Source organism: Tachysurus vachellii, chromosome 13 (genome assembly GCF_030014155.1).
Source record: "Tachysurus vachellii isolate PV-2020 chromosome 13, HZAU_Pvac_v1, whole genome shotgun sequence".
Taxonomy (NCBI): Eukaryota; Metazoa; Chordata; class Actinopteri; order Siluriformes; family Bagridae; genus Tachysurus; species Tachysurus vachellii.
The window spans coordinates 7164214-7178034 of NC_083472.1; the positions used below are offsets into that span (position 1 = coordinate 7164214).

The following is a 13821-nucleotide window of genomic DNA, read 5'->3' on the forward strand; positions in this document are numbered from 1 at the left end:
AAGTAAGATCTAAAGCTTTAATAATTTTTCCTTTCAGTGATTAGAGTACTTTGTCTTGTGGAAGTTGTATTTATGTGACTGTTGTAGTCAAAGCATCGCAATATAAACATTTTCTGATTTCACAAAAAAGTCAACAAAGGTATTTATTTTCCCCTCTTCCTCTCGCCCGTTTGATCGGTTGCCAGTTCCCACCTAACAGCTGCTTCACGGCTACTTCACAGTGCAGCACAACACATTTGGAGAAAAGAGCTCTAACATAACCCTCTTCCTAGTCCTTGATAGTAGTGGCTAGCTAATTAGGCTAGATGCTGATCTGTACTAAATTTATCAGTGGTAAAGTTTAAATAGAGACGCTTTAAGAGTTGGAGGGGAAAATCAAGAGATGTTTGCAGCCACGGTTAATGCGGGACGTCACATAACATACGGGCATGTGTACAAAATCAACGGTTTTGTTCAGGGCAAAATATAAATTTGAATCAAGATATTTTTCCATTCAGTAAATATCCTATAAATATCTGTTCACTCATTATCAGCACTTAGTCCTCTTTAGGTTATTTCTTCTTTGCCTTAAAAACACTAAGGTTTCATCTCATTCTGTGATTTACTGAAATGGTAAGCTCTGACTGAAGGGGCAACATTCTTACCTGTCTTGTGACTGTTGTACACGGGACTGCATGTAAACGTACGTTGGCTACTGTTGCATTTTCCATTCAGCAGTTTTGAGTGGTGCCGCAATCCATATTGACACTACACCAACTTTTCTCGGTGATATTTACTAGTCCTGACAACCATGATGATATTTTATTTGCCCGTTACAGAGGTATCTGAGGTCCATAGGTCTAGCTGTGTATTCGGTCTCATTTTGCTTTAGTTGCCTGGATACTGCTAGATCTTTGTGTGTGCATGTGCATTTTGTGTGTGTTCATGAAAGAGTGAACATGAGTAGACACGAAACGAGTGAAATCTCAGTCGAAACACAGTGCTGGAGTGTGGCTGATGAGAGCGGGCCTCAGTCATTTATTAATATAGCCTAAAAACACCTCTACACCACGTCCTGCCGTCTCTATGAGGCGTTGATTTACAGTCTGTGTACCCAACTTTCTCCTTGGATAAACACCCCATTAAATCCCAGTTTAGAACTCAAACTCTAAAAACAAACAAGTGTAGCACTTGAAAGATTTCCCAGTCCTCTCCCAGATTTGCAGACACAGCAGTTTATACTCGTCTTAATTGTTTTATTTGCGTGAACGTTCCTCTCACGATGGTTTTCTGAGAAAGCTTATTGTTCTGTTCCTGTTTCAAGCTTATTGGCATTGACCTAACATTCTCGTAATTGATTTTGTGTTTGTTTAATTCCCGCACTACGTTTGATTTCTCGATAGATAAACATGAAAATGATTAAAGTGCTGCGAGTAGAGAAAACTATCACTCTGCTGAGAGATCTATAATCTCGGGGGCTGCTGAATTTCCACTCCAAAATCTCCTGCGATTTTCTCTGATGTCTCTTGGCAACAATTCTTCTTAAAAATCCCGTAGTGACACAGAACACAGTTGTTCAGTCAGGATCAGCAGAGACGTTAGGAGAAGGGGAAAAAAACTATTTTGATTTCCAGTCATTTGAGATTTCCTTCCCCCTCCCACAACCAGACCCCTCATATGTTTTGTCAGTCATCAAAGTCTATTGCGCTGTAACAGCTTAGCTAATTTGGCAACACCTGAGTTCTTTGAAAGCTTTGACACTGATTGGTGGGTGCGGGCGTGCCTCATGGCACCATTTTAGACCTTCGCCTGGTTTCCATTACAGGAAGGACCTTGGTTAGGGGCCGCCAAGTTTGGACAAGTGGCACAGGCATGTACGGCAAATTGCGATGCAAGGAGGCGACTCTGTGCTCTTGACATTTAATGACGGATCGTTTGAGTGCAGCAGGGCCAAAGCAAACAGGCAACGTGCAAACTTCTGCATCTCACCCTGCTTGATGGCGCAGGCCAGAGAATCACTGTCTGCTGCCGTAGATGCTCCCAAACCACAGCACTCAAACTTTTTCTGTGTCTTTTGCTGTCTCTTACACACCGCTGGATTCAAACAACCGGAGTCTCTGTGACGCCAGCCATATTTGTGTTGTGGGATGTTTTACAGGAGCACGGTGCTCCTCTCCTCAATATGTTATTTTAATTCTCAGAGAGATAAATGTGTTTGGTTTACCGACTCGAATATCATTATTTAATTAGCCCACTGCTTTGTTGCTCCTTTTCTCACCCAATCCAAACAGATGAATGTCTTTTCAGTCTATGTTGGTTTAATTTATTGGTGTATTTTGGCTCACAGGCTGATGCTGGCCTTACTTTAGTCTTCATCTTAAAGCATATTAATGATTTGTTTTAGTTAAAGAATTTTTAAAAGATAACACATTATTCCTGTTTCCAGTTGAGCTTTTTTCCAACACTTCATCCCAGTCTCCTGAGCTGAATAGGCAAACATATTTTGTGTGTCTGTGTCTGTGTGTGTGTGTGAGATTATTTACTGTGGTTGTGTATACCTGTGGTAGCTCACCTGCAATTCAAAGAAAAGAATGATTTTCCTGTTGATCTATGGAAACATCAACCCTTAAATATTAATCGTGGGCAGAAAAATGAGACTATACGCCCACAGCATGACTGATGCCTCTCTTAATTCCCAGCACGAGCACTTGGCTGAAGAAATGTGGTGCAAACATTTACCTAATGCACAAACAAGCCTTGTACTGGTGTTTGTCCTTTGGTCTCCTCTGCATTTCTGTCACACACTGAAATGCTCTCTTTTAGGCAGACACACGCACGCACACACACACACACACACACACACACACACACACACACACACACACACACACACAGTGCTCAGTTGAGCAGTTTGCAGGTATGCGGGAGCAGGTGGGCTGAGTGAGAATGGAAAACACTCTACATTGCAAATGATTAGCAGCTTCTCATGAGCATGAATTCAGCCGACTTATTAAAGCAACTTTGTTCTGATGTACTTTAATATCATTGGTTTTGCCTGACAAACACACACACACACACACACACCCCTCCCTCTAACCACACCAACACCAGTCACCACATGTCCCTTCTTCAGTATCTCACTATTGTTTGTATGTGTGTATGTTTTAGGCAGATATGATGTTCAGCTCTGGAGTCTTCTGGATGGGACTGTTTTTCATTCCTGTCACTTCTCTGGTGTTTGACCTGGCTTACAAAGTGTGAGTTACCTTTTCCTCATCTGTTCTGCACTGGACTGAGTCCTTGGTTTCAGAGTCCAGTGTCAGATGAATAACTATACGAACCTGTAAAGATCAGTCAGTGCATTTATTCTGACATGTGTTTATGGATTGCAGTGTATTTTATGAACTGGTGTTTGTAAAAGCTCTTTTCTTCGCTTAATATCCAAAAAAATGATCAGTTTAGACTTCTGACTCTCTCTCTGTCTCTGTCTCTGTCTCTGTGTCTCTCAGTATAAAAAAGGCATGGTTCAAGACCCTGGTGGATGAGGTTCAGGAGCTAGAGGCTCTTTCAAAGGACCCTGGAGCAGTGGTTCATGGGAAGAGGTAAGAGCCACACAGAGACAGAATCAGCCCTGACCAACCTTGTCAGCATCTGCCTGAATGTAAAGAATCACAGTAACGTGAGCTGCGCAGTTCGATGAAGAGGACAATAATATCTGGAAGTCTCTGCTCACGGTGTAAAATAAGCCCCAGCATTTCTGCTACAAGCTGCACTTTCTTTCACTGTCCACTTTATCATCTGTAAGCTGTAGTAGGTACAGGTAGCATTAATGAAAATGTGCGCGTGGTGCAGCAGGGACCTGAGCTCCGTGTGAATCATCCTGCTGACTCCACTCCCGTCTCAGCACGCCAGAGTCCGAACACACTCACAGCTCTGTTAAGGGTTTTGGTGTGTAAATCTTACACACACCGTCCTGTGTCTCTCCTACTCGTGGTTCTGCCACAGGGGAGAGATTTCAACCGTGTGGGACAGACTTTTAAATAATGTCTACATCTCAACACTTTACTTTCTCTTTCTCTCCTCCTTTGTCTCTGTGTGTGTGTGTGTCTGCGTCCAGTCTGACCGAGAGGGCTCAACTACTGAAGAACGTGTTTAAGAAGAGCACAGTCAGCCTGTACCGCTCTGACTCCGTGCAGCAGAACCTACTCCGTACGTCAGCGAAACACCTTCACTCCACCTCCCACACACTCATACCACACACACTCAGACCACCTGCTAGACACACACACACTACTCTTCCCATCCCCACCATCAGAATGCAGGTGCACACGTACATACTGTACACCCAGGCACACACCACTGAAGCACGACTGCCTTTAGGAATATCACAACCACATGCTTCCTGATCATGCACTGTATCAAACAGTCCACCTCCAGGTCTCTTTGCAGAGCAGACATTGCCTGCTGCATGTATCCACCAAACAGTGAGGACAGGAACAACAGATAGACCTTTTGCAATCGTGTCTCTTTTTGTCACTAAGACGATCAGAGGATTCGAAGCCAATTTATTGTGACACACCAGTGTGAGCAGGACACAGCGCTGTTGTGTAAGTGTCCACTAGCCATAACATTAACATCAGAGCCAGAATGCAGCTGGTGCTCACATGGTTGTGACCATTAGACGTTTGACTAGATGAGGGAGTAATGGGACAGAATTGTTGTTTTTAGTCAACCCACAGGAGAACAGCCTCAGCACTTGGTGGTAATGCCTGTCACAGGATATTTGATCTCATAAGGCTTTCACACACACTGACATGCCTCACAACATTAATTGCTAACATACCTACCTGTGTAGAGCTCGACCTGACGCACGCTTCCTCCAATTCCATTTGCATGTGCTTTCTGTTGTTTTTGCTCTGATTATTTGCTCACGATATTATTTTTTTTGTTGTTGTTGTTTGTTTTTAGGTGGGGATGAGACACACTCGGTCATAGTCTAATTTTGCATGCCATTTACCCAAAAATCACACCTTAATCTTAATTAGCTTTAGGAACCCAGCTGTAAACGTGGCTTTACCACTTCCCCACCTGCATGCGAGTGTGTGTGTGTGTGTGTGTTTGTGTGTGTTTGTGTAGTGCTGTATAGCTCTGTTAGCAGATGGCTATCAGAGTCTCATCTAATTATTTCCATGTCCCACTGTCATTCCCACAATGCACTGTTCTCTTCGGCCTCTTGCATGCGCCTCCAGGTCGGCAGGTAGAGGCAGAGTCGGTTGAGACGTAAAGGTGAGTCGGGGTCAAAGGTTAACCCTGGTGTGCAGTGCAGTCAAGGATAAAGTGTATCTATATTCTGAGCTTCTGAATCAGACAGCATGGTGAAACAGCAGGTCACTCCTTAGCACGAAGAGGTTTTCCGTAAGCTCTTGTTATTCTAACATGCTGTTACAGGGACGTCTAGAGCAGTTCTGTGGGTCAGACTGAAAGCGATGTCTTTTACCTGACATCACAATGATAGTTTAGCAAACACGAACCATCTAACAAACAGAGCAATATGACATTTAATATTGTAGTATACTTTTTATAATGCTCCACAGTTAATGTCAACTTACTGGATGTTTAAATCAGTTTTTTCTTTGTTTTTTTTTAACTGGTGGCATCATTGTTGTTCTTAGTGTTTATAAATGTGGTATGGAGTTTTCAATAACAAAACACAAGGTTTTTTTTTTTGTCTTCCACAGATATTACTGTAATACATGTTGTCATATTGCTCATCCCTTTATATGTACATTTGTCCTGTGTTGTCTGATTTGTTTTCTCTGTGATCTCTTCCTGCAGATGGATACGCTTTCTCTCAGGATGAGAACGGAGTGGTCTCCCAATCCGAGGTCATCAGGGCCTATGACACGACCAAGCAGCGGACCAACGAGTGGTGAGATCCGGCCCCTCCGGCCGGGCCCCTCAGCCGCCAGTCAACCTTTTGAAGCTGACAGAAGTTAGGGCCTGTCAGGTTGTTTTTGTCCAGCTCTCTTGCTGGAACTGAGTAGGACAGAGCAAGAGGTCAGTATTTTGGAAGGGAATATTACGAAATAAAAATTAAATTAAAAAAAAAAACAAAGCAAGGAACAAAATTAATCAATAGTTTTGAAGTTGTCACAGTGCAGCTTGTCCAGCCAAGTGTGGTTTTATGCTGGACTGCAGTGTTAATGACCCACAAACCTCTGGGACGCTGCAGAAACACCAACATATTCTCTTCTCTGACATTCACACTTCTGTAGTTAAAGCCAAACGTAATCTGGTGGGATGATGGTGTTAACCCTTTCTCTTAGTGGTCTTTGACTGTTTCTCTAATCAGTGATGGTGTCTTAGCCTCTCTCCTGTTGCTCTACATAATCCCTGGAACAGATCTAGAAGTGGAAATTGCCAAAGAATAGTCATACGATCAAAATGGAAGATGTATTGTCCCATCATATTTATAATTTCTCCTCTTCGCTGATTTTACCACTGCACACCTGAAAAGACTTGCTTGCTCTCATTTCCTTCATTTTTATTTTTGATTTTTGTTTTAAATAATCTGTTGTTTTGTGCCTGAATCTGTTACTGCATTCCACATGGCACACAGCTGCAAATCACTAATGTGCCTAATAGGAACTTTTTAGTCCCCTGTTAGAGACTACTTCAGATCCTGTAGCTAGGTAGAATTTGTAATCCAGTAACCCGTGAAGCTGCTGTTGTCTCTGCAGTGTCTGGCTGAATCATTAGAATGAAGAGGCTCTTATGAGCAGTGTGTCCAGTCTGTTTTCAGCCAGATCTGAAAGTATTTTAGATGATCCAAATGTTAGACTTTGGATAAATGGCAAGATGATCCCACAAAACTGAAGTGCCATTCGCTTCTGGGGAAGTCACGACGACTCAGCTTAGAGGTGCACCCACTATTACAGAAAAGAAAAAGAAAAAAAAAACAACCTCTTTGTGTCTATAGTTATTTTGTGAATTTGTATTTTTATATTGGACAAGTACAACTTTTTTGGATCGATCCGCTTTGTAAACGAGTTATCATTCATCTGTTTTGTCGTCAGTCTTCTGGAAGATGAGTCTGATATCCCTGAGATTTGATTGAAGTGTCCTGTTAACATCATTACGGCTTGTTTCTCTCTTCTTTTACGGTCCAGTTTGTGCACTAGTTCTCTTCTCCCTGTGGGAGAGCAGGTTCGATATTTTGTGTCTCATCCGCATGTGCATGTGTGTGTGTATGGGTATGGGTATGCTTGAAAGTGTGTGTGTGTGTGGGTGTGTACCTGTTGTTAAGCATGTCTGTTTTAAATTAACCCTGAGAGAATAACTGCTATTACTTTAAGGGAGTTTAAAGTGTGTGTGTGTATGAGAGAGAGAGAGAGAGAGAAACTCCCATGTCTGTGTCTTTCCTGTGTGTGATGCTGCTCGCTCCTCGTCTGCACGACTCCAGGTATAATCAGTGAGTTATGTGCTGCTGCATGGCCGTGTAAGCGTGTGGGATGTGTGTGTATGTGTGTGTGTGTAGAGTGAGGAGAGGGGTACTTGTCAATGATGCCTAACTAAAGCCTGACAGATGATGTTGCACACTGCACTGTTAATGTCTCCAGTGCTGGCGAGTCTTTGTGATCTTGAGTATTATTTCCAGTATTATGTATCTGATTGTACGCACTTTTATTTAAAAGCTCACAGCGGATCTCTTCTTTAAACAGGAATTTCAGCTGTTCCTTTGCAGCTATTGTAAAGTAAAGCTACAGTGCATTTGTCTTCTTATCTCTGAATTTGGTGAGTGTTTTTTTTGGTGGCCGGTCACGGCTGGCTCTCGCTGAACGGAGTACTGAGATTTCAAACAGGAACAGAGCCGGACTTTAACAAAACCAATGTCTGTGGACGTGGTGGACTGCATGACTGGAATAAATGTTAGTCGTACACTGATTCTCCTTCTACTGTCGGTCAGTTTAATGAAGAAAACACTCTTTAAATGGAAAAAAAAAAAAGTTTGTATTAACCTTTTGGTTGTGTTTTTTTTTCTCTTTATTTTATGTCTTCATTGTTTAATGATTGTTCAGCATGTTGGGACTGCAATTTTAAATGTTCTGTCTTCTTACTGCCATAACAGACTAAAGAAATAAACTTTACAACATGAACACTGAAATAAAAAGCTTTTCTGTCATTAATACTGATGTCCTTCACTTTGAACTTGAATAACTGAACTCGATATCTGTGTGGTTTCCCAACTGTGTATATTTTCACTGCTTTGTCTTGAGATTTGCCTCAGAAATGTAACTGAATTTGTATAAAACTGGAGTTTTTCCAGAAACAGAAAAAGAAAACCACATTTTCAACATAAATATAATATTTAGCATTAATTCACACACTAATATACAGCGGCATGTTTCAGTGTTGCGTTCCCCTGGACTGTTTCCTGTCTAGACCAGTGTAAATCCACCGAATCGTTCAAGCCAGTAAATTATTTCATGTATTAAAGCTCTACATTATATCAATAAACACTGCATCAGCAGATGTTGTGTGTTATCACTCATGAAAACTGTAAAATAATAAAATATGGTGCAGTCATGCAGACTCCAGGTTGTAGTTTAAGGCACTGTGAACCGTGTCGCTCAGCCTCTTGGTTTATTTGCCCCTCTGTGTTGTTTAGTAGGACGTTTCTGCCTGCTTCGTCTCCAGTCCTCAGCCTGTAACATACTTAACCTGTTTGCGAGCGTCAACGGGTTTCAATCATGTTGACTGCATTTTAACCTTAATTTCTCTGTTCCGTCGTTTAGTGCCGACTCTGTGGGATACACAGAAAACTTCAACCAGTTCTTATATCGCATGTTAAAAATAATTTCTATTAACGTTTCCTTGGCTTCCTTTCCCAGATCACGCTCATTACGCACATTTTAAGAGCTTTACCTCTGCACTAAAGACTCACTGGTGTGTGTTGGCGTGTGGGTGAATTATCTAATACTGTAATTAAGGAAGTTGAATCGTTATAAATTGCCCAGACAGACATGCACACAGCTGTTAGAAACTAAACAGGAAAAGGTGGAGAGGATCCCAGAATCCATCAACCCACTTCACATGTATTAAATAGATGCTATCTATGATGACTAGATTAGATTAAGCTATCTGCTTTCTGGGAAAACAGTTTATTCTTTCTGGAAGACTCCAGTATAAATCAGTAAATATTATTACAGTATCAGTCTTGGTGGCCCGTGTTTATTAATTTGTCCATGGAATAAAGCACCTTGCATTAGTAATGTACAGTGTTGATCAGAGAAACCACAGCCTTCCTCTGTCTTTTCTAAAAATAATCACAGATTCTACCAAGGACATATCATATGTCTGTTCCCACATTCAAATAAAACTTATTTTATTACAGCAAACTCAAGTTATTACTTTATTACAGCAATTTTTTTTTTAATGTGACATTTAATCTGCACTTTTTTAAAAATAAAATAAACAGCCGAACGGAGCTTTAGCACGGTTCTCGTCCTTGAACGTTCTTCACCACGACGCGCTGCTCCGGTTGGTCCGATATTTCAGTAATGTGAGTTCTCAGTACTGCTCTGACCACAAATCTAGCAGCGAGCGTGTAGCTGTTAAAGTAACCTGAAACCAGGGCGATTATGGGCAATTATTCAGCTTTCTATGAATTATGCTAAATGTAATACAAAACCTAAACCAGATCATGGAAAAACAAACAGTTGAAAAGAAAAACGGTCCCAGAGGTAACTGTCTTAACTCTGTTGTAGTTGAGAAAGAGGAATAAGGAATGTTAAGAAATATGGCTCGATGTTGGAAGCTGTTTGTTCACTACATAGTGTGCTGACAAACAATGTGGACAATCAGCTTCTCATTTAGGCAACTACATATTTTCATCTTGTTCTATGAAGGTAAACACACTTTTACACACCTGGCACTCTTTAGCTAGTAAGCGTTAAACATTTTGTTGATTGTCAAAAAAAGATTCATTTAATCCCTGGTTTGCTTTGTTTTAATTCAGTGAATGAGAACCAAGTAGTCCGGAATAATTCTTCTAAGCATATCTTTGTTCTCACAGTCGTTTCCTTGAGTGTCCCCTGTTTTTATCACGCATCCAGAGACCGAGAAATATTTATATAAAACGCATTGAAAGTGCAGATCTTGAATATAATTTATTAAGAGGTGCAAACGGGGGCCTGTGTGCTTTCTCCAGTATGAGTTCCAGCCCAAATTATTGTGCTTTCCTCTGTAGTTATGTGCCTGTCATATTCCTGCCAGTTTTAGCAGCTCTTCAGCTTCAGCTAAACTCTCTGCAACACAAAACATGTCAACACAAAGCCTGACATGATGGTTTTTTTTCCAGAGAAGCATCACTGCATGTTGTATTCCAGTTCAGGCTAGAGAGAGAGTTCGAGTGTGTGTCGCACAAGTTAACAGCAGCTCCAGTGTCCTGAGCTCCAGATCAGCTCTGACTGAAATCAGCAAAGCCTTTACTCCCACCAAACGGCTCTGGCTGCAGGGGGAAGAAGTACTGCTGTGACAGGAGGAGGTTGGAGCTCTGGGCCGTGTGGAGGCTCTGATGGTGGCTGTGTTGGTGTGTGTGCACGAACGAGCCGCTGCCCTGCAGGCACTGTGGAGATGAGTATGGAGGTGGAGGTGGAGGAGGCAGTAAGGGTTGAGCTGGTGCCAGGGACACTGGTGTGGATACGGATGAAGCTGAAGCCAGCAGGAGCTGCTGTGGAGGCTGCTGGAGTCCCAAAGCATCTGATCTGCTCAGAGAAAAGCGACGCAGCGAGCTGCCCCCGCCAGCACTGCTGGAGCTGGTGGTGGCGGTACTGGACTGACGCGACGGTGTTCGCAGGCTGGTGGGTGCCGCCCCTGCAGTCAGGATCATGGGGATGGTCTCACCCTGGTAGCTACGGAGGGAGAAGCGGATCGGTTGCTGTGTGGGCTGTTTGGGCCGTAAACACGTGCAACAGTACACAGCCACCAATGAGCCAATGACCACAAACGCCACAAATATGGAGCCTACCATCAGGAAGGGCATGTAGATAGGTTCTGGAGGAGGAGCAGAAGGGGTGGGGGGTGAGGGGGTTATGCATGAATGGTCAGACTTCATGGGAAATGTATTGTGTAGATAAACCTTGTCTTAGACAGAAGATAAATCTAGGCAACTGACTGGTAGAACACAACAAAGAACAACCCTCAACTACCCAGAGAACATTTTAACAGATTGATGGATGGTGATATAGATAATTATGTGATTATGTTAAGGTAGTTTTGTTTAACTAATGAATTCAGTCATTAAAATATTCTGACATGTCTATTTTAGTGTTTTTATATCATTTTACCTTGTGTTTATCGCTGGTTTTAAATTCTGTCAACTATTGAAAGAACATGAATTAAATTATTCACTCATTTATTAGGTGTTTTCCTGAAATATGTGCTCTTGTATTAGGGGACGGTCTGGTTTTAGACATGCGATGGGTACTTTTACTGACGATGACAGAGCAACACAAACAAAATATTTTCTTCCTCTGCCTCAGGACACGTTTATGTAACAGCATCAGTTTGCAGTCTGATGTTTACAGCTTTAGAACTTAACTTTGCATTGAAGATGTTATGGGGATTGTGACAGTGAGGTGCTTCTATATAGATCTTATAATTAATTTAATCAAACATTAGACTCTCTCTCTCTCTCTCTCTCTCTCTCTCACACACACACACACACACACACACACACACTCTCAATCACTCTCTCTATCTCACTCATTCACTCTCTCTCTCTCTCTCTCAATCACTCACTCACTCTATCTCTCACCCGTGTGTGTGTGAGAGAGAGAGAGACACAAGCGAGTTTGGAAATCGGATGCACCCGAGTCTCTGTCCTACTCCTATAAATCGCACATTAATCAGGTGCCTCTGTGCACAATCTGATCAAGTCTCCAGAATCGCTCTACATCCTTAAATCTCCTGCGATGGAAGTGAAATCACAGCCTTTAATCGTGGCGCCGCAGAGCCGCTGCGTTTCCGACACTATTGAAGTGAGACACAGTAAATATTTGTTCAACGCCTGCAATATATTCTGAGTAACACCCTTTATACTAAAGAGGTATGAAATCCTCTGGTGTAGGAATTATTCTGCAATCTGCTAGCTGCTATTTTCTTGTAAATCTGGAAGGAAATTAAAAGGAGGAAAATACCGCAATTCATCAAAAAGTTTTTTTGCCTAGTTATTAATGTTAATTAATATTGTAAATATTATTATAGGAATGTAAATATATAATTAAGGAAGGTCTAAACTTAAACACAAGTTAATTCGTTTCTATTATTATTATTACTATTAATGTTATTATTACTATTAATGTTATTATCGATTCATAAATTGTGCAACATGTTGCATGTAAATATTGCGGTTTATTTAATGTCAGTGTGAAATACACTTAACTGTGTGCTTTTGAGACCGATTATAGACCTGCAGAGCTTTGATCAGGTTAGAGATCAGATCAGATCACCTTAAACCAGACTAAACTCTCTGCATCGGTGTTAAAACCGTGTTCATTTGGTTTATTATTTTAGTATGATTGCATGTTTTGTTTTTTTTAATGTTGAACCTGTCTATTGAACCTGTTTAAATCCCTGAACAGTTACGTTTTCGATGTTCATGTCATGGTTCGTCACTCTGCAGTGCACGACCCAGGTGTGTGTCTGTGTGTCTTACGTGGTGTGTATTCGGTGTATTCGTTGTCCCGGTGGTTGGTGCAGCTTCCCTGGTCCAGGCGCGCGTCCGTGGCAGCACAGCAGTACCGCAGCGCGCAGCTCCCGCAACAAACCGCCGCGTCTGCCGTGTCCAAGTGCTCCGGACATTGGAAGCCTTCATGATAGTTTCCGCTGTTGTCCAGCCAGCCGTGACAGTACTCTCCCCGTGCATCGAGGACGTACAAGTGCCATGTGAGATAACCCAGAAAGAGACAGCTTACCCAGCGCGCCATGCTGCACAAACCATTCACTTTATCTCTTTTACGCGCGTCCGATGCTGCTCCTGTGTGTATTACACTTTACAGCAGATATTATGGAGTATAATCCACTCCTGTCTCCGGGTTAGTTACCATCCCGAGACCTGGAGTAACTGTAGCGTTTTTCTTCAGTCACTGAAACAAATGATGTCATATTCAGTTCTCCAGTTAGAGGACTTCCGAATGGCTGGAAATAAACACAATCAGATACGTTTGGTCATTAAAAACTCTTTAAACCGTTCAATCCATCCACGTAGTTTGACAGTTTCACTGCTCGTCCAATCAACACACATGAGCCAAAAAAGTCCGAGTCTGAAGTAAACGTGGTGCCTTGGGATCTCTCTCTCTCTCTCTCTCTCTCTCTCTCTCTCTCTCTAAGTTTGTGAATCTAGCCTAGCTTTAAGAGCGCGCCTATGCTTCACTCTCTGCTCACTCTATTGTTATGGAGTTTTGGGTGAGTTTTGGTTCGGGGGCGCGCGCAGCTGCGTGGCCATGACGTCACGTGTGCCAATTATGAACGCAAATGGGGTGAAGATTGTTATGTTAATCCCGGTTCAACCCGGTATGCTTCAAATAGTTGAACTGAACACGTCCCATAACTACAAAGGATCATTATATACAGCACCTTATATACACACTGAAAAAAGTTTGTCTAATACAAAAAAGGTATCTCTTCTTTTTCACTTATAATATATAGCGTTTCCATGGAAACACAGGAATGCGGTAGGCATTAAATGAGGTTTTTTTAATAAAGTTGAAATATGTATTACATTCACATCTTTTTAAGGTAAATTCAGGTTAAATGGGACATCAAATAAATTTGGTCTAG

The 13821-nt window shown here is 42.0% G+C and overlaps 2 protein-coding genes across 7 annotated transcripts in view; one reads left to right on the top strand and one right to left on the bottom strand.

Moving 5' to 3' along the window:
• Window positions 1-6094, top strand: part of atp8a1 (ATPase phospholipid transporting 8A1) — a 120527-nt gene extending 114433 nt beyond the window's left edge. For 4 of the 6 annotated variants that reach the window (XM_060884631.1, XM_060884632.1, XM_060884630.1 and 1 more), the window contains 4 exons: window positions 3148-3236; window positions 3489-3581; window positions 4097-4188; window positions 5815-6094. In XM_060884631.1, coding sequence (XP_060740614.1) covers window positions 3148-3236; window positions 3489-3581; window positions 4097-4188; window positions 5815-5912 — 372 coding nt within the window. In that variant the 3' untranslated portion in view covers window positions 5913-6094. Of the gene's footprint in view, window positions 1-3147; window positions 3237-3488; window positions 3582-4096; window positions 4189-5228; window positions 5266-5814 lie in introns of all 6 variants that reach the window. The other 2 variants (XM_060884633.1, XM_060884634.1) reach the window with 2 other exon arrangements.
• A 3096-nt stretch (window positions 6095-9190) lies between these two features.
• On the bottom strand, window positions 9191-13409 carry shisa3 (shisa family member 3). Its single transcript, XM_060885945.1, has 2 exons — window positions 12698-13409; window positions 9191-11034 (listed from the first exon to the last, which is right to left on the bottom strand). Exons 1-2 carry the CDS (start codon window positions 12966-12968, stop codon window positions 10439-10441), a joined length of 867 nt encoding a protein of 288 aa, XP_060741928.1. The 5' UTR covers window positions 12969-13409; the 3' UTR covers window positions 9191-10438.
• Between the last annotated feature and the right edge of the window lie 412 nt (window positions 13410-13821).

Bases quoted from the DNA above. Each gene is read 5' to 3' on its own strand.
- shisa3 (XM_060885945.1), bottom strand. From the start codon at position 12,968: ATGGCGCGCTGGGTAAGCTGTCTCTTTCTGGGTTATCTCACATGGCAC. The intron at 11,035-12,697 runs GTAAGACACACA...CTCCTCCTCCAG, and splicing joins ATACACCGAATACACACCAC to AACCTATCTACATGCCCTTC.